The 21,494-nt window shown below is 41.7% G+C and overlaps 1 protein-coding gene across 4 annotated transcripts in view; it reads left to right on the plus strand.

Moving 5' to 3' along the window:
• Nucleotides 1-21,494, plus strand: part of LOC140458223 (UPF0606 protein KIAA1549) — a 263,349-nt gene that overhangs the window by 106,684 nt on the left and 135,171 nt on the right. For all 4 annotated transcript variants that reach the window (XR_011953457.1, XR_011953458.1, XM_072552494.1 and 1 more), the window contains exon 2: nt 4,208-6,511. Coding sequence is in view for 2 of the 4 variants with exons in the window: in XM_072552494.1 (XP_072408595.1) it covers nt 4,208-6,511 (2,304 nt within the window). In the remaining 2 variants the exon portion in view is untranslated. The remainder of the gene's footprint in view (nt 1-4,207; nt 6,512-21,494) is intronic.

The following is a 21,494-nucleotide window of genomic DNA, read 5'->3' on the forward strand; positions in this document are numbered from 1 at the left end:
AAGGCTAATTTTGTGCATTTACTGGAAAGGATAAGGCAGGATCTCCAGCGATGGGGAGACCTTCCAATTTCCTGGTTGGGTAGAATAGCACTAATTAAAATGAGTGTCCTACCCCGTCTCCTATATCCTATGAGAATGCTTCCGGTGATGCTGCCGAGGATGGCTCTACGTAAATTATATGGCTGGCTGGGTTCCTTTATCTGGAATCATAGACGGCCCCCATTAAGCTGAAGAAGCTACAGCTTCCACAGACAAGGGGAGGATTGGACTTCCCAGATTTTAGGAAATATCAGTTAAGTTCCCTATTAAGTTACATAGCTGATTGGGTCTTGTCTGATCCACAATCAATCTGGTTGGACATCGAGGCCTCTCAAGTAAAATACCCACTTATTAACCTTTTATTTTCAGACAAGAGGAAAATCATTACAGATCACTGTAAAAACCTTATAATACTAAACACAATCAAGGCTTGGAATATAATGTGGCAAAATGAGGGGAATTCATATAAAACATCCCCCTATGCACTGATAGTGGGAGCATAGGGATTCCAACCAGGGTTTACAGATGCCACTTTTAAACTCTGGAGATCCAGGGGTATCTCATGTCTAGGGGACCTATTTAAAGATGGGGTCCTGATGTCTTTTGAACAGCTGCGTCAGAATTTCGGATTACCTAATGGAGACCTCTTTCGATACTTCCAAATTCGAGACTATATACAGAAGAAGACTATGTTATTAGATAGTCTTTATAAATCAGATAGAGAATGTAATGTCCTACGACCAGTGGGGGTATCTTCCGTCAGTACTATTTATCATTTACTACATGATGAAGTATCGGGAGATATGGACAAGTTGCTTAAAACATGGAATCAGGATTTGGGACTAGAAATCTCTATAGAAACGTGGAATGATAATAGGGAAAATGGTAGAAGAATTACTACCTGTAACAGAACCCAAGCTATCCAGCTGAAGATAGTTCATAGGGCCCATATAGCACCGGTTCGATTGGCAAAATTAAAGGCAGGAACATCTCCAATGTGTCCCAAATGCAAAATAGAGGTGGGCACTCTTGTACATTGCCTACGGACCTGTCATAAGATCCGTAGATATTGGACTAAAGTAGTAAGTACCCTGACAGAAATTTTAGGAATGGAAATTAAAGTGGACCCTGTATCTCTCCTTTTGGGCTTTTCGAACTTTCCCTCCCTGGACATGCACGGGAAGAGACTATTTTCTATTCTTTCTTTCTGTGCAAGGAAAAATATTTTGGTGAACTGGGTGGCTGAGGGGCCCCCCTGGACTTTCAAATTGGCACAGATTAATTATGGAATGTATTCCCCTTGACTTCCTTACAAATATGGTGCACCAAAAGACGGAATTATTTTATAAAATTTGGCAGCCCTCTTGAATTACATAAATACAGATATTTCGGCTATCCTAACAAGGGCTTTTATTTAATTGAGATTACAAACCTGGCTGGTCCGGGGCCCCTTAGGAGAGGAATCCCGCACGAATACTGGTTTTATTACATCTGATGTAACAGATTCCGAGCACGTAAGAGATTTAAGTATGCACTCTGGTTAGTTGTAGGTTAGATTAGGAGACAGTTGAGTTTTGGTTTTTTTTCTTTTTCGGTTTTTTTTTTCTTTTGTTAAATTTTGGCTATTGTAAATTTGATTTAATTGTATATCAATGTTTGTATATGAGAGTTTTGTTTATTTTTGTAAACTTGTAAAAATGTTAAATTTCTAATAAAAATATCTATTTAAAAAAGGGCAGTGGCGCAGGAAGTGGAGGAGATACGCTGGAGGCATCATCAACCATGTGGGAAGGGAAATTGTGATCTTGGAAGAAGGAGGCCATCTGAGATTTTCTAAGCTGGAATTGGTCATCCTGGGAACAGATGTGACGGAGGCGGAGAACTTTGGATTAAGGGATGGTTTCTTTACAGGAGTTGGGGTGGGAGGTGGTGTAGTATGGATAGTTGTGGAAGTCGGTGGGCTTGTATTAAATGTCCATGGTTAGTCAATCGTCAGAGGTGGAGATGGAGAGGTCCAGGAAGTGAGGGGAGGTGTCCAAGATGGTTCCGGTGAATTTGATGTTGGGGTGAAAGCTGTTGGTGAAGTTGATGAGCTGCTCAACCTCCTCGTGAGAGCACGAAGTAGCGCTGATGCAGTCATCGGCATTAGCAGAAGAGCAGGTGAGGGGTGGTGCCGATGTAACTGCTGAAGATGGACAGTTCCACATACCCAACAAAGAGGCAGGCATAGCTGGGTCCCATGCGGGTGCCCATGGCTACTCCCTTGGTTTGGAGTAAGTGGGAGGTTTGGAAGGCGAAGGACCAGTTCAGCTAGCCAGATGAGGGTGTCAGTGGAAAGGTGCTGGTTGAGACAGCTTGAAAGGAAGAAATGGAAGACTTGGAGGCCTTCGTCATGGCGGATGGATGTGTAGAGGGACCGTATGTCCATGGTGAAGATGAGGCTTTGCGAGCTGGGGAAACGAAAGACTTAGAGGAGATAAAGGGTATGAGTGGTGTCCTGAACGTGGATGGGAAGCCCCTGGACAAATGGGGAACAGTACGGTGTCAAGGTATGCAGAGCTGAGTTCAGTGAAGCAGGAGCAGGATGAAACAATGGGTCGACCGGAGAAGTCAGGTTTGTGAATCTTTGGTAGGAGGTAGAATCGGGCGGTGTGGGGTTTACGGACAATGAGGTTGGAGGCTGTGGAAGGGAGATCCCCAGAGGTGATGTTGCGGGTGGTCTGGGAGATGATGGTTTGGTGATGGGAGATGAGGTTGTGGTTGAGGGGGGCACTCGGAGGAGATGTCTGCGAATTGGCACCTGGCTTCAGCAGTGTAGAGGTCGGTGCACCACACTGCTACTGTGCCATCCTTGTCATCAGGTTTTTTGGTGAGGCTGGGGTTAGAGCGGATAAAGTGGAGGGCTGCTGGAGTAGATGGAGTAGAGGGCTGCGAGACATGCATCATTTTTGCAATAACTAATTGGGTAAATGCAGAAAGAATGTTTACCCTGACTCTGTTTAGAACTAGAGGACATCGTTGTCGAATAAGAGGCAGACAGTTTAGGACAGATGAAGGGAAATTTGTGAATTCAGGATGATGAATCTTTGGAATTTTTTGCACAGAGGATTGAGGAGGCTCAGTCGTTGATTATGTTCAAGACTGAGTGTGATAGGTATCTACGTATTAAAAACAAGTGATAAGAGGATGGTGCAGTACTTAAGTAGGAACTCAGTCAATGTCTCATTGAATGGTAGATGAAACTCCAAGGGTTGAATAGCCTACTCCTATTCCTATTTCTCATGTTCTTGTATTCACTGCAATACATCTTTGCTCTTGAAAATGGACCATTTGGGAGAGGATGTTGAATCCTTACACAGCTAACAAATAAAGGAGGTTCACATTTCTCAGTGTGGTTACTGATGAGTGCCACTGCTTTACTGCTGACTTCAAATCCAAGCTGTTATAGAATCATACATCACGGAATCAGAACCTTTGGTCCAACTAGTTCATGCTGACCTTAATCCCAAACTAAACTAGTCCCACCCGCTTGCATTTGGCCCATATCCCTCCGAATCTTTACCGTTCATGGACTTACCTTATTTTGTGGCTCACTATTAAGTTCTGCTTGGTTACATTTCAGAGAAATGTCCTTGGTCAAAGGCACTACATGAATGTGGATTTTATTGTCATCTTTCTTTGTTTAATTCCATGACCACTGAATTACTATAAGCCCTCCTAAGTGGAAAAATTCAGTCATGATCAATTGTCTGAATATTGTTGATTCTTTTTTGTTTTTGTAAATGATTCTCTTATGTAACATATAACACCTGCATTACAGTGGGAATGATAATCAAGACTGCAAAACCAATGCTGATGTTGATTGAGACAGCCCCACAAGGTGATTCTGATGCTTGGATTGTATTTGAACCTTTGTTCTGTACTGCTGGTTGGCATTTTTGCAATCATGACTGCTAAGATCTTGTCTGCGACCAGGAATGGCCCTTGCTGGTTGATCTCAGCACAACAGTGCAAAATTTGCATTGAGCTATCCAGACTTTTATTGTGCAAATTTCTTACTGAAAATTTCAGCGATTATTAAAACAAGCTTATTCCAATATGCTTTGCATGTTGACTGTTTCATACCTCCTTGAAATATGTTTAATAATTGTTTTCTGTTCTCTTGCAGGTGAACACTTTTTAGATGATGCAGTATTGTCAGGCAGGACACACAAGCAAAATCTGGACATAAATGACACACTGGAATCCGCCTTAACAAAGCAAAATCAGGAATCCAAAATAAGCACTACTGCTGTGGAATCAGCCTTGCAGTCAAGTTTGGACCTAAAAGCAGGAATCCAACTAAACTCTGAAGAAACCTTGACGCAAGTCAAAAATCAAACTTGGTCAGGAAAGCTTGTGTTGTCTGATTCTCAAGAATCTTCAGCCATTTATAATTCACAAGTCACTGCTTCATCAGAATCAGTTACAATGGTGACTGAAGAATACCAACTAATTACATCACTGTATTTGCTTACGCCAACATTGTCATCACCAGTAAGTCCATTTAGTTTTCTGAAAAACAGTGCCACCAGGCAGTCATCAGAACCACAGATCTCATTGCATCTTTCAAATTCCATCTTGGTTTATCCGTTATCTTTTAGAATAGTTTCGGACATATCTATTCTGCCATCGAGCAAACTGTCATTTGAACCTATAACCACTTTATTCTCGTCAATCGCAGTCAGTCGTGCTTTCCAACCTGCCATAAGTAAAACAATGGCAAATTTGGACTTCATGGAATACAGTGAAACAGACTTGCTGAGTCACATTGATGATGCAACTTATAGAACAGAGGCCATCTTTTCTCATCATATGGAAGATTTCACTCAGGAAAATGAGATTTCTTCAACCTCAAATAATGTTGCATTCCTCAGTAGCAAAAGAGAGTTTAAGATCACTTTAGAATCTCTGGTTCATCATGTTAAAACTCCAATCAAAGCTAGTTTAACATCAGAGCTGGTTTCTGAAGCATGTTCAACATCTGACTTACCTCAACTATCTACAGATGCTGCTTTAGTTGACAATAATGCAGTAGCGGATGGAGTGATACTGACAGAGTTTCGTGTGCCGTTGCTTTCCACTCACATATATACATCCCTCTCTCCACATGGAGTTTTACTTTCTCCATCCAAATTACTTCACACACAGTCATTTATTAACGATTTTGGATCTGGTGATGATCTTGAAATTATCCCTTTCAGTTTGTCAAACACTGCTGCATTTGTCCTGGCATCCAGTTTAGTCTTTGATTCATTTGGTTCAGAACTGCTAGACTCTGAAGCCTACAATACCCACTTTTCAGTTCCAACGGTTTCTTCAAAATTAAGAACTTCATCTGTGCCATCACTGACAGTCTTACCGTACTATACCACCACCTCTACAACTATCTATCCATCAAATCAAGTATTACGTTCATCTTTTGAGGATAATTTTGATATTAGCACAATTAGTCCTTCACTGCTGATGGAAGAAACCTTCGCATTTGCACCTACAGTTGATGAATTCAGTGTAGCTAGTGAGCATTTAAAATCAACTTTACCTCAGAACAAAAATGCAAGTTACCCCTCAATCGTGACTACGCATTTACCAGAATTCTTAGCAAGTGAATCCTTTGAACTGACCAGCATCCTGGAACCATCTCTGGATTTGGTTTCTTCATTAATAAGTATTTTCTCAACAGAAGCGAGTATTGTTTCAGTGACAGAATACTCAAATTTATTTGAATCCTATCCAGAAGGTTTATCTGTGTTTGAGACAACATATCTTGAAAATTTGTTGAGTTCTTCAAATCTGGAATCATCTTTTCTAAAGCCAGAACACTCCACATTGAATATATTGGCAACATCTACTAACCATACAAATCTTGCGGTAGATCTTGAATCTTCATTTATCACTGCCTATTCTCATAGTATTTCAGAAATGATGCCTTCTTTTGAGTCACTGTCACCTTCAGATGAAGTAATACAACCCACGTTAATGCCATCTGTTTTTGAATCAAGTTTCACAGAGAGGAGCACTCTCACCAGTTCAAATTTTCTGCCTTCCACAGTTGCAATCACAATAGATACTCCAAGCTCCACTGTTGATCTTCCCTCTTCTTCCACTTCAACCCTACTGCATACTTTTCCCAATGTTTTACCATCATCTACAGAGACAGTTTTGATTGCTACTTCATTCCTACTGACTCCATCGCCTCCACCAGTTAGAAACTCTTCGGATCCAACTCTTATGACAATTTTGACTGTACCAGTCACCAAAACCCAAATTGGTAATCCCACAGCTACCCCTTACAGTAGCAGTACAATGCAGGCAGTCAGCAGTACAACTTTGAAACCCACTTACCCCACGACTACCAGAACCGTAGCTTCTTCAACAGCTCAGAATTTTGTGTGTGATGTTAATGATCCTAATTCCTACCTTGTGACAGCAGGTAAGTAGGTATTTCAGTTTAATACTTTTGGGTTTGGATGTACTGTTAAACCTAGATGAAGAAGTTTTGTTTATTTTGAAGTAGGTTGCTTAGTTAATATAAAGCAAATATAATTTTAATGTTAAGATTTTTTAGATTGTACAAAACTAATTCAACACTAAGATTTGTATCCATGTGAAAAATGTACTTTATTTATTCCAGTAACCATAGATTTACAGTGAACTGCAAAGGAAGCGCATTAATCTCTAAGCAGGGGATGGTTAAAATTATATTTTAAGGACCTCCAAATTCTTTCAAAAAGATGTCTTAACAAAGTTAGAAATAATCCTGATCAATTTCAGTCTTGTTTTTTAAATCAGCTCCTTTGGTTTAGAATTTTCTGTCTACTCCAATAAGCAAAACAAAATTATCTTGGAGCTATTCTAACACATCTGCCAAAAGACAGACCTTGGAAGCTTGATCGATAATTTAGGGCTCAGGTCACTCATACTACTCTCTGCAGCTTGATAACAATTTAAAGTGACATAGAGTAGAATGATTCTGATTAAATTCACGAACTGCACATGTATACTGTTGTAATTAAGTTTTAATTTCAGTATGTCATATGAAGGATTGAATAGGCTCAGTTTACATACACTATTAGTATAGTAGCCATATCAGATAGGTGTGCAGGAATTTCATTCCAGTTATATTTCCTGTACTTTTCCAGATGAAATTGGAAATGAAAATACTGACTTTATTTAAATGCTCCACTGCCAGAACTGCTGAGTTCCTTTCAGATTTCCATCATCCACCACTGCATATTGTATTTCTTTGCTGAGTAGTTTTATATTCCTCTATTAATGTGTCTGTCTTCTGTAGATCTGGAAATGACCTGTAGTTTTAAAGGTACTGTGGCTTTGTTTTAAATAGCTGGGTATTATCTTGTGCCTATGAGGCTTCTTTGTTCCACAGCAATGAATCGTTGTATGTGCTGTCTAGCCTACTCTTTGTGTGACTTGACACACATGTCTTTTGTGTTTTTATACTTTATGAACTGGATGGATTCCGTTGCTTTCTTGTGATAAGGTTCTCCTTCTCCCCTCAGTTTCTCTGTGACACTTCCAGCCTGATTTGGGCATTTTTTTTTGGATTGTAATAAATCTGAGAGTCTCACCAGCAATTTCAACGTCAACTGAAATCTGATTTTGAAATTCTGCAGCAACGACTTTCTATTATTCTCTGGAGACTGTTAATGAAATTATTCCACAGTCTAACACAAAATGAGAGAAAGCAGGTATATCCACTTATCACAACTTGATTGACATAGGGTTGGGGTGGGAGGATGGTGGGGGGAATGTTGTGCCCCACTAGGTCAAACATTGCTCTAGTCAGAAAGCATCCCAGCTGTTAAGGTGCTGACCTGTCATGATATCAGCTTTAATAGGTGCTTGAAACTTGGCAGAGTGTGAACCCTGGAGTCTGGCTGTTTGGAAGGGGCAAGCAGAAACAAAAAGCTCACTTAGCTGAGAAGAAGGCTTACCAAAGTAAAAGCCAATGTGTTGAACACCTTCTCAGTCAACTGTTTTCTTCAAGCAAAGATTTGTTTGACTTAGCCTTGAAATATTCAATAACCCAACCTGCCCTATTCACAGTAACAATCTTCTGGGAGGAGAAACTACTCCTCATTTCTCTCTTAAATTGGAGACTCCTTCTTTTGAATAGTGGATCTCCTGAGAAGCATCAAAAGATCAACATAGGGTGAAAAAAACTCTGTCTAATGGGAAAGAAGGCTGTCCTATTTGTAACTGCAATCCTGATTCACCTCTAAATTTTCTGCAGTGGAGCTGTGCCTGATATTGCTCCAGCATAAGCTTGCCTCTGTGCCACCTTTGCTCCATGTCCTGGTTTGCAGACCACCTTTTTGCTCACTGCCTTTCTCATTTGCATTTGTCATTGTTTTCCAGAATAGGTTAATATTACACAGACTCAAAGCCACCTGCTGCAACTATCATATCCTTTTGGAAGATTAGATTAGATTAGATTAGATTACTTAGTGTGGAAACAGGCCCTTCGGCCCAACAAGTCCACACCGCCCTGCCGAAGCGCAACCCACCCATACCCCTACATTTACCCCTTACCTAACACTATGGGCAATTTAGCATGGCCAGTTCACCTGACCTGCGCATCTTTGGACTGTGGGAGGAAACTGGAGCACCCGGAGGAAACCCACGCAAACACGGGGAGAACGTGCAAACTCCACACAGTCAGTCGCCTGAGGCGGGAAAATGAACCCGGGTCTCTGGTGCTGTGAGGCAGCAGTGCTAACCACTGTGCCACCCAAGTTAACTTTAAACTGTAAAGGTGTTAGGAAATAAAATGGAAATATCAGTAGAAACAGGCCACTCAGTCACGCAAGCCTGTTTCAGCAATTCAGTAAGTTCAAGGCTGATCTTATTGTTGCCCATTTTCCGACCTGTCTTAATTTGCTGATCAGGCAAAGATTTGTTTGCTCATCCAGAGCAAAGATTAGTTTGACTTAGCCTTGAAATATTCAATAACCCAACCTGCCCTATTTAGTGGGAAACAGTAAAAATCTTCTGGGAGGAGAAACTACTCATTTCTCTCTTAAATTGGAGACCCCCTCTTTTGAAAGAAATAAGCCTGCAGCCTGTGGAGCTGCAGCTTTTTCTGTCATTAGGAGGCCTAACTTTTCCTGAGGCACCAGGTACTACAACCTATCAAGAATTGATTGACGTAGTTAGGGAATATTATGACCCAAGCCTCCTTTAACTCTGAGACATTGTAATTTTTACTCAACAATTCAAGAACCAGTTCTAGATTCCTTTATGAGGTAAGCATCCTCAGAATTTTATGGATCAATAAGATCTCCTCCCATTCTTCCAAACTCCATTAAGCATAGGCCCAACCTGCACAAATATTCCTCCAAGTAAAATCATCACTTCCTAGGATTAGCCTACTGAGCCATTTATGAGCTTTTTCCAATGCAACGGAGCGGTGGCCCTACTTAAGTTCGGATTGACACTGTACCCTGTACTGTAGGTGTGGTCTTAGTAATACCCCTAAGTAGCAAGACTTAGCTACTTCTATTCCAATTCTTTGCAGTGAAGGTCAGTGTTCCATCGCCTCTTTGATTAGTCAGTGTACCCTAATGATGATATTTTGTAATTCATGTACGAGGGCTTTGAAGTCTCGGTGTTTGTAGTTTCTCTGTATTTAAATAATATTTTACTTTTCTGTTCTGGCCAAAATTGGCAATCCCATGTAACTTCTCAAATGCTAGTCCTACTGTCAAGTTTTTGACCACCTGTTTAACCTACCTCTATCCTTTTATAGACTCTTTGTAACTTCCTCACAATTTGCTCTGCTCCTGTTTCATGAACAAATTTGTTTACAAAGTTGTTCATCCCCCAAGTCATGTTGGTGGACTGTAAATATATTTGAGAACCCAGCACTTTTGGTGCCCTGTTCATGTGTGCTAGGTAGCATAAACGTGACATGCCTGCCTATACTTTGTGCGAGTGTATGGATTATTTGCATATTGTGATCCACATGCTGGAATTTGGGGTTATTTAATTTGATCCCAATAATGTGAAGTTACGATAACTGCATAATCCAGTCGTAAACAGTAAATATTGAAATTTTGTGAAATTATGTATTCATGCATGAATTTGAATGTATATAACTGTATTCTCTTTGGTTCAAATGAGCAATCCATCATGTTAATTGATTGAAATATAGGCCCAAAAAGATCTAACAAGCTAATTTAAAGGCTGTTGTTATAATTCTGGCAAAATTTTGCTGTTGGATTTATAGCTATGTAAGCAACGTTATAAACAAAACAGACCTGTGAAAAATCAGAATTTCCTCAAAAGTGAAGATTGGCTGTGTGATTCCCTTCATACAGTTCCATCTGTCTGCATTACCAGCTTTTTTCAGATTCTATATCTTAGGAGCATGGGCTTACCTTTCTTTTTTCCCTCCAGTCTCAAATTTGTGAACTTCCTTATACATGCAACTGCAGAAGAAATAGATCTTTGATTTAGCTTGTTTCTACTTTCTCTGGTGGTTCTTCTGGGCAATATAGTTTTGTTATTGGCATTCAGATTACACTTGCAATCATGTTTGATCTCTGTGACCTTCTTGTTTAGGTCCATATTCTAATATCATTCATTCTTTCTGTGAGCATGTGCATTGATCAAATGATCGTCTTATTTAAGTCTCAGTTGTGCCATTTTTTTTTCAAACTGACTTAAAAATATTATACAGAAGAATACTTGGCAAACAACTTTTTCATTTTGCTAAAAACTATGAGGAAAAACAGTATAGGAATAAATGTAGGCATTCTCATTTTAGTAATTGTAACGTGGTCCACCACCTGAGCATCATAGAATATAAATTCCCCGATTGGACCAGATTAACAGCCCCAAACAGGGAGACCTGGCTGACATAAAAAGTTAAATTTTGAGGACATTAAGCCCCTGAATGCCTGCATTAGTTAGAGGCACTTCTATTGTCAAAGACTATGCCACTGTTAGAGAAGCTTCACTCATTTGACCTTATTGTCAAGGACTAAGCTCTGTATATAAATAAAAAATTATATTTCCAGGGCAAATGATATTGTTGCAGATGAAAGAAAGAATGATTCTCCTGACAGCCTGTGGAGCTGGAGCTTTTTCTGTCATTAGGAGGCCTAACTTTTCCTGAGGCACCAGGTACTACAACCTATCAAGAATTGATTGACATAGTTAAGGAATATTATGACCCAAGCCTCCTTTAACTCTGAGACATGGTAATTTTTACTCAATAATTCAAGAACCAGGAAAATTCGTATAAGGGTTTTTGACTAACTTAAGATGACTAACAGAAGCGTGTGAATTTGCTTTAAACCTTCAGAAATGTTTAGAGACCATCTAGTATGCAGGATCAATGATATGAATATGCAGAAATACTGGTTGAAGCTCAATGGACTTTAAACTAGTGCTACAACTGGCTTTATCATTATAAAATGCGGCAGTTAAAGCATGAGAGTAGCAAGATATTCCAATGGTTTTGGACACCCTCACCGGTCTGCCTGAGCTTGGCAAGCTTTACTTTAACACAGGTAATTGCATAGCCTTACTCAGGAAATATAAGAAAGTGAGGACTGCAGGTGCTTGAGATCAGAGTCAAAAAGTGTGGTGCTGGAAAAGCACAGCCGGTCAGGCAGCATCCGAGGAGCAGGAGAATCGGCGTTTCATGATTATTCATTCCTGATAAGGGCTTATGCCCAAAATGTCAATTCTCCTGCACCTCGGATGCGGCCTGACTGGCTGTGCTTTTACATCAGCACATGTTTTCACTCAAGAAATATCGTGATAAAAGTAATTCTAGGTCACCTCCAAAAAGACCCTACCGACAGGGATATATTTACCTCCTCATCCCTTTCCGCCTTCCGCAAAGACCGTTCCCTCCGTGACTACCTGGTCAGGTCCACGCCCCCCCTACGACCCACCCTCCCATCCTGGCACCTTCCCCTGCCACTGCAGGAATTGCAAAACCTGCGCCCACACCACCTCCCTCCCCTCCATCCAAGGCCCTAAAGGAGCCTTCCACATCCATCAAAGTTTTACCTGCACATTCACCAATATCATTTATTGTATCTGATGCTCCCAATGTAGTCTCCTCTACATTGGGGAGACTGGACACCTCCTAGCAGAGCGCTTTAGGGAACATCTCTGGGACCCCCGCACCAATCAACCACACCGCCTCATGGCCCAACATTTCAACTCCCCCTCCCACTCAGCCGAGGACGTGGAGGTCCTGGGCCTCCTTCACCGCCGCTCCCTCACCACCAGATGCCTGGAGGAAGAACGCCTCATGTTCCGCCTCGGAACACTTCAACCCCAGGACATCAATGTGGACTTCACCAGTTTCCTCATTTTCCCCTTCCCCCACCTCACCGTCGTTCCAAACTTCCAGCTCAGCACTAACCCCATAACTTGTCCTACCTGCCTATCTTCTTTTCCACCTATCCACTCCATCCTCCTCCCTGACTTATCACCTTCATCCCCCCCACTCACCTATTGTACTCTATACTACTTTCTCCCCACCCCCACTCTCCTCTAGCTTATCTTTCCACCCTTCAGGCTCTCTGCCTTTATTCCTAATGAAGGGCTTTTGCCCGAAACGTTGAATTTACTGCTCCTCGGATGCTGCCTGAACTGCTCTGCTCTTCCAGTGCCATTTATCCAGAATCTGGTTTCCAGCATCTGCAGTCATTGTTTTACCTACGTAATTCTAAGTCAGCCTACAGCAAAACCTCAGAACTAAGCCTTGTCTCTGCCAAATGGCTACAGTTTTCTTCAGGATCCTGCCCAGTAAGACATTGTAATTGTTGTAGATATGCAGATTTAAGACAGCAACTGAGTCCTACTAGAGTTAAATGCGATACGATAGTTCGTGAACCTGTATTCAGGAGGGCTTCAAGGAGAGTTCATATAGTGGAAACTTGACTTGCATCTGGTTTGCAATAGCTAAATTGTTTAGTGACATCTAAATCAGAACTGATCAAGATAAAAGTTTGGTTAAGTGCTTAAAATGGAGGTCAATACTAATGCAGCTGTGTCAGTGATCACTGAACCAGTTTTTCATTAAATTTGCTCTAGACTCCAGCCCTTAAGTTTGTGCAAGACTTCAGCTTGGCTGCGAACCTACACTGTGGAACCTTTTGCAAATTAATGGTACGACATTAATTCCAGTCTTGTGAAAGGCAGCTGGTTCTGCTATGCCTGCCTGTTCGCTGGGTATGTGGAACAGTCCATCTTCCTCTGTAACACCACCACCGCTCCCCACCTTTTCCTCCACTACATTGTTGACTGTATCTGTGCTACCTTGTGCTCCCACGAGGAGGTTGAACAGTTCATCAACTTCACCAGTACCATTCGCCTGGACCATCTCAGACATTAACCTCCTCATCTCCGGCAACCAACTTAACATGGACATTTACTAAAAACCCGATTCCAACAGCTACCTGGACTACACCACCTCCCACTCCCTGTAAAAATGCTATCCCTTAATCCCAATTCCTCCCCCGATCTGCTCCCAGGAGGACCAATTCCACGATAGAACATCCCAGATGGCCGCCTCCTTCAAAGGACTGCACGTGCCCCTCCCACATGGTCGACGATGCCCTCCAGTGCATCTCCTCCACTTCCCACTCCTCCATCCTTGAACCCCACCCCTCCAATTGCAACAGAGACCAAACCCCCAGTCCATTCCACCAGCCGCCACATATGTTACATCATCCTCCGCCACTTCCGCCACCTGCAAACAGACCCCACCACCAGGGATATATTTCCCTCCCACCCCTATCTGCATTCTGGAGAGACCATTCCCTCCTCAACTCCTTTGTCAGATCTATCTCCCCCACCAGCCCACCCCCCTCCTTCAGCATCTTGCCCTGCCCCGCCCCCACAGGAAGTGCACAACCTGTGCCCAAACCTCCCCACTGCTTAACTTTGTGCAAGATCCCAAAGAATCTTGCCACATCCGACAGAAATTTACCTGTACTTCCACGCACAGTATCTGCTGTATCCGTTGCACCCGATGTTACCTCCTCTACATTGGAGAGACAGGATGCCAACTTGTGGATCATTTCCGAGAACATCTCTGGGATACTTGCACCAACCAACCCCACAGCCCCATGGCTGAACATTTTAACTCCCCCTACCACTCCACCAAGGACATGCAGGTCATCGGCTGGCTCCATCGCCTAACCCTTACCACCTGACACCTGGAGGAAGAACGCCTCATCTTCCGCCTTAGGATCCTGCAACTGCATGGGATCGTTTCAGCAGTTTCTCATTTCCCCTCTTTCCCCCTCCCCCACCCCCACCCCCCGCCCCCAACATTTTGCTCATTCCAAGCCTCCAACTTGGTACTGCTCTCTTGACCAGCTTCCTTCCTTCCTATCCATCTACTCCACCCTCCCTTCTGATCTATCACCTCCACCCGCACCTTCATCTACCTATCACATTCCCAGCTACCTTTCTTGCACCCCTCAGCCCCACTTCCTTCCCATTTAACTCTCAGCTCCCCAGCCCACAAGCCTCATTCCTGATGAAGGGCTTATGCCCAAAACTTCAATTCTCCTGCTCGGAAGCTCCCAACTGCCCTCCTTTTCCAGCACCATACTGCCCACAAGGGCTTGTATCAATATGCAAGACTGCCATTCAGCATATTGTCAGCCTGTTCAATTTTTCAGCGGATGATAGAGAACATTTTGCAAGGTCTACCTCGGGTCGCCATTTATCTAGATGATGTCCTGATAAAGGAACACAAAGAAGGAGCACTTCAAGAACTTTGAAATGAATCTAAGTCATTTTTCCAAAGCAGGTATATGTCTGGGAAGGAAAAATGTATGCTGCTGCTCCACCCAAATGATCGACTTGGGCTATAGAGTCCACAAGACCAGGTTAATGCTGATGGAAGGTAAATTGAAGGTAATCAAAAATAGCTCAGCCCCCATGCCTGCCCAGGAGCTTAGGTCATTTCTAGATATGGTAAATTATTATGGAAAGTTCATACATAACCTGTCATCCATCCTAGCACCATTGCATCACCTCCATAAAAAGGATCAGCCTTGGAAATGTTCTTATAGACTGGCCCAAGTATTCAATGAAATAAAGAAACAGCTATCATCCTTTAACATGTTGGCATACTATGATCTCAAGAAAGATCTATATCGATGTGTAATGCCTCCCACTTTGGCACTGGAGTGGTATTCCTTCATAATTGGCCCACTGGCGAAAAACATCTAATAGCTTACATATCTAGGGCTTCGGCTAATGCAGGGCATAAATTCACACATAGAGAAAGAAAGATTGTCGGTCATTTTTGGAGTCAGAAAGTTCCACTGATACTGTTGGTGAAAATTTATGGTAATCACAGACCACGAATCCCTACTTGGCCTGCTTAAAGAGGATAAGGCAGTGCCTCCCATAGCTCTGGGCCATATTCAGCAGTGGGCTTTGATATTTAGTGCTTATAATTACAAATTAGAACAATGTTCAGGAGGCTGAGTGACAAACGTGGATGGATTGAGCAACTTTCCATTAGCAGAGATCACCACAGGTACCCCCTAATGGAAGAGTCTGTCATGACATTGAATCCTCACAATATTCTATTAGTCACAGCCACCAATATCAGACTTTAGACTTGAAAAGATCCAATTCTTTCCAAATTGAAACTGTTGGTATTAATGGGGGAAACCAAACGTCCGTCATAGCGAGGATTAAAACCTTTTTGGGCCCGGAGAGACCAGCTTACAGTCGAGGATGGCATATTGTTATGGGGAGCAAGAGTGATTGTCCTGGTCAAATACTGGCTGAATTCCACCAAGGCCATCCAAGGGTCTCCAAACTGAAGATATTACTGAGGCATTGTACCAGGTAGCTGTGCTTGGATGCAAACATAGCTGTGTTGGTGGGATAATGCCCAGAGTGTCAACAAAAGTTACTGCCAGCAGCTTCCCCACATCCATGGGAATGGCTGGGTAAACCTTAGACTCAGTAGTATGTTGACTGTGCAAGTCCTTTCAAATGTTCAGTGTTTTTACTTATTATAGATGCCCACCCATAGTGGTTGGATGTCCATAGAGTCTATTCATCAAACATCGGAGTGACGATAGAAAAATCACACGCGTCTTTTTGCGATGTAGGTAGTCATAGCAATGTTGATCACAGATAATGGCCAACAGGGACTTCAGTCACTTCTTAAAATAGAATGATACTTGACATTTTAAAACAGTTCCATATCACCCATTATCTTATGGCCTGGCAGAAAGAATGGTCCAAACTTTGAAGGCTGCAGTTCAGAACAACCTATATAGCCTCACTAGATACCAAGTTGTCATGGTTCTTGTTTGATTATAGGACCACCCCACTTCAACTATGGGGATAGCACCGTCAGAGTTGCTAATGGGTAGACATCCAATGCTGAACCCAAGACTCCGCCAAGCAAGCGAGAAATTTTGGTACAGGGGACAAAGTTTGATGCAAGAATTGTGGAAATGGTTCCACATGGGTAAGAGGTATGATTGTGCAAGATCAAGATCAGTGACTTTTTGGATAGATTCGACAGTCTTGAATAAACATGTGAACAATTTGAAAGGTGCAAATTCGCAGACTATGTAGAAGCAAAATCTGCCCTACCCTTCAGAACTTTTAGAAATACTTCTGGAACTCATTGATCCAGCCTCTCCATCAGACATTGTCAAATCTTCTGAGTCAGTGATGGGCATGACCGAAGTAGCCATCTTGAAGGTTCTGCATCCAACAAGAAGAATGAAGGTCTACCAAGTGCTCCAGACGCAAGGGGCGAGCTCTACTTCATTACGTGTCCCCGGTGTTTGATTCCATGTTGGAGGAACCTGACCTAGTCTTAAAAAAGCCCCAGGAGCCTCTCTGTGGAATTGGACCACCCTGTGTCTGGGGAAGGATGTAATGATTGTAATAAGGTCAACCAACTGGACCTCATGCAATATGAGTTCACTGGACGAAATTAACAGCCCCAGTCAGGGAGACCTGGCTGACATAAAGGATGACTGTCAGGGATATCAAGCCCCTGAATGTCTGTCTGTGAGAGATGGTGTTAATGTCAAAGTTATTTGTGAAGGAAGGGTGATTGGTGATGGGATGCTGGCCTCTGAAGAGTTATTTCACTTCAGTGTGTAGACTGTGACTAGTGGAAAGTGTAGATGTACAAAAGGACCTAGATGTTCTTGTTGAATTGTCACTAAAGGGTAACGTACATGTGCAGTAAACCACTAGGAAGGCTAATGGAATATTCAAGAACTTGCATTGTATTGGATAATATTTTAATCTCTTTATCTAGGAAGAACAATTGGCCAAATAAGGCCTGTTTTTGCTAGAGTCTCAAAAGAATAAGAGGTGATCTTGTTGAAACTTACAAAATACATAAAGGGCCTGATATGTTGATGCAAGTAAAATCATTGGGAAATCTAAATCCTGGGGCAAAATTTGAAAATAAGGGGTGCCTTTTAGATCTGAGATGCAATTGTTTTTAACTCATTTGAAATTCTTTACCAAAGAATTGGGTACCAAGGGCTGTGCAAGATCAGTCTTTGAATGTGGTTAACGGAGAGACTGATATATTTCTAATTAGCAATAGTGTATCAGGTCATGGAGATGGGATGAATAAAATATATTAAATGTATGCAGCCATGATTACATTGAAAGGTGCAGGCTGACTGGTCTATTCCTGTTCCTATGTTCCTGATGAAGTGCAGCACTTAAATTTCTACCAATCTTGTTTTCTCGGTTACTCACTTTATTCACTTTGCAGCTGCATATAAAGCGATTAATTATATTGATAGCTGTTTAATAAAAAGTGCTATAAGATTGTGCTTTCCTGAAATGTTTTTTTGCATTGCGTGCTCTTTCAGAAATCAAACTAAGGTCTTGTACAATATGTAACGGGGCCTGGTAGATTCAATCAAATGTCTGGTGAATTCTTCAGACAACAATTGCCTGAACCCGGTCTTAAGATTCAGAAAAAGAAAGTTGCCTGTTGTATCGATGAACTGGACTTTATTCAGTGATTTTTTTTCATGATTGATTAATTGGTAGCTTTCCAGCCAATTGTAAACAAATAGGTTCTTCTCATTCTGACATGCCAGTTTCAGGAATGGACCATGTAATAAGTGTATAAAGAAATGGGCACAAAGTCGTCTTTGTGATGCTTACTTTATTCAGGAGATAGGCTTTTCCATCCGTTTAAAGCGATTGTCATATCAAAAAGAAAAGAGTGAATCTTTGCAGTGCCTATCCGAAGGTGTTGGATATTTTGGATTGGATATGTGCTTGGTCACTGCATTACGAATGAACCATTGTGTGTCTTTGCCTGCTCATTTTCCATGAGAACATAGCTTGACCCAGGATTTCCTACCATGCATCATCTTCCCCGTTTGTGACTCATGTCAGTGATTGATTGTTAATTGAGGCCTCTTCTGGAATACAGTGTCCAGTTCTGTTCTCCCAGTTATTGGAAAGATATCATCAAGCCGGAGAGTGTTCAGAAGAAATTTACCAGAATGTTGCCAGGTATGGAAGATTTGCGTTACAAAGGAAGGCTGGATATGCTGGGACTTGTTTCACTGGAGCATTTGAGGTTGAGACATGATCTGATAGAAGTTTCTAAAATATTGAGAGATATAGATAGAGTTAATGGTATTCATCTTTTCCCTAGTTTGAGGGATTTCAAGACTATGGGGCACATTTTTAAGGTGAGAGGAGAAAAATTTAAAAAAGACGGGCACATGTTTTACACGTAGGGTGATTCGTGTGTCGAATAAACTTTCTGAAGAAGTGGTCAATATAGGTACGGTTACAATGTTCATAAGACATTTGGATAGATACATGAATAGGAAAGATTTAGAGGGATGTGAGCCAGGACCAGGCAGGTGGGACTGGTTTAGTTTGGGATTATGTTCGGCTTGAACTAGTTGGATCAAAGGGTCTGTTTCATGCTGTATGACTCTATGACTGGAGGAAGAGATAATCAGTTGCAACCAAGCATCTGTAGATGGAACTGACAAATCACAACAGAATAAATATGGTCCCTACAATATTGGGACAGTAAACTAAGACGATCTGAGACTTCAAGACTGCATTAGAAGTTAGCAATATAACACTGATTTCAGATGCCGAATCCAGCAGTGTTGTTTTTTCCAACATAGTCTCACAAGAATTCCTCAGGAGAACATGTCTTGCAGCGGCAATTACTCTTCTCTCACTACTCATTTCCATCAGAGCAGCCAATCATATTTCAGCCTTTTGCCATCTTGCATCTTCACCTCAGTCACTTTTCACATATGTATGGAGAGGAAGGAAGGGCAATAAACCAATATGAACACCCAAACTTCTCTTGCAGATGGAAGCACACAGCTTGTGAGAGGCAACGATCTGGACGTTGCAGTGGGTGGGGTAGTGAACTAGCCTGTTTTGACAACCATCTTATCAGCTATTGAAGGTGCACACCAACGTACTCCATTGAATAGGAAATCTTCCGGGAGGCTACAGCTGTCAGCTATGAGACACTGGTGCTTAGACATGTTGAGAGAGTTGCTCCTCTTCCTGTAGACCTCTCTTTTGGGCTGCCTCATAGCTGGACCTTGTTTTCTTGGTGCAGAGAAAATGGACAATGCATTTGGCTGAGGAGAAAATTGCCAGTACTGTTCGTGTTAGGGGTCGCTGTTCCTTTTGCTCTTCTTCAAATATGCAGAGTTGAGCAATAGAAACTGCTGTCATGCTCTCAAGTCTGGTTGTAAGTAGCTGAAAGTAAGTCAAATGCCAGACAGGCTAAGTGACTTCCAAGAAGTTGGCAATCACCTGCAAAGCAATGGTTAGCAGCCTCTGACTTGGCTAAGGCTGTTGCTATTCTGTTTAACTGATCAAAAACTTTGCAGATCTCTAGCTTCATTGAAGAAACTCCATATTCAGTTACCCTGGAGAGTTGATGATGTGTTGGAAACAACGTCCTGGCTTTGAGTTCAGATAAATCAGTTTTGAACGTCATAATCATTTATCCAACAGCAATGGAGGGGTTTTCCCCCATTTTCAGTGCAGCACAGGTGAAATCTGGCAGAGGGTAGGATGATATTAGGATTCTAGTATCACTTAGGTTTGGGCTCATACGGAAAGCTGCATCTTCCTGTCCGGGACAGTTCCACCCATTATATCTAAACAATACACTGCATGTACTGTGACCAAAAAAGAAGAAACCAATCGGCAATCTGACGAAGGTAGGAATTCTCTTTTTTTTTTCCAGAACCACGCAAGTTTCTATCTCTAAGTGGAAAGTGTACTGCTAACAAACATTAACAATCTACTGGAAATAACTGGAACAGATTTATGGCACTACAGTGTCTAATTGTATCAAAGATGGCCCTTTCAGTAACACAGTTCCTTTTAGTTTTGTAATTTAGCATGGGCCTTGACAATGTTCTAATGGAATTTGGCTTGTATCTAAAATCCGATTCAGGCACATGGACTGCTATCAAGTGGCAGTGCTGCAGATTATTATTTCAGAGCAGTATTTTGAGCTACAGCATTTACTATGACAAGGCACAACAACTTCCGAAAGATCATTTAAAATACAACTAAATGCTTTGCTGGATTAGAGGTGCTTGAAAAGCACAGCAGTTCAGGCAGCATCTGAGGAGCAGGAAAATCGATGTTTTGGGCAAAAGCCCGAAATGCTTTGCTGGACAAACTTGGCATTTTCTAGGTCAGCAAAATTAGATGAGTAAACTTCCTGATACATATGTATCTTGTGTGAAAAGTGTTTTCTCCCAGGTAGAGTTTGTAAATTCTGTGCTTTCCAAATCATTTCCCATTGTGACCCCAGTTCGAATATTGAGCCTTGATGTGACAGCTTGATGGGAAGTGGGGCAGGGAGCAGAAGATTCAATGAGAGGCATGGAATTAGGAGTCAGTCGTGGTTACCTCTCAACCCCAAATTTTAGCTTGCAACTCCATTTGTAATCTCAGCCCTCACTTTTAGGAGTCCTGTCCTAAGATCTTGTAGATAGTTTTCATGATGATGTTATGAGATGGTAAAGTGACAAGTAATGTGATGATGTGAGCAGATTTCAGTCAATACAAGGAAAAAACAAAAATCATTCTTTCAAAGATTCAGTTGGATTACTTTTTTGTATTGCTGTATCATTGTCAGAATTGTTTAAGTGAAACACGAGCCATAATTGAGATGAACACCTAGGGTTTAAATGGTGTGTATCAACATTCTGTTTTCTGTTCATGTGATTCTTTTGAATAAGTTAATCATATACTATTTAGAAAATAATTTCCTGTGTAAATACTGCAGATGCCAGAAAATTATTAACTGAACGGTTGTGCATTGGTTTTCTCTTGTCTCTTTACTAAATTTCATGCTTCATTTTGTGGAGTTATTGTTATTTATT

Source organism: Chiloscyllium punctatum, chromosome 32 (genome assembly GCF_047496795.1).
Source record: "Chiloscyllium punctatum isolate Juve2018m chromosome 32, sChiPun1.3, whole genome shotgun sequence".
Taxonomy (NCBI): Eukaryota; Metazoa; Chordata; class Chondrichthyes; order Orectolobiformes; family Hemiscylliidae; genus Chiloscyllium; species Chiloscyllium punctatum.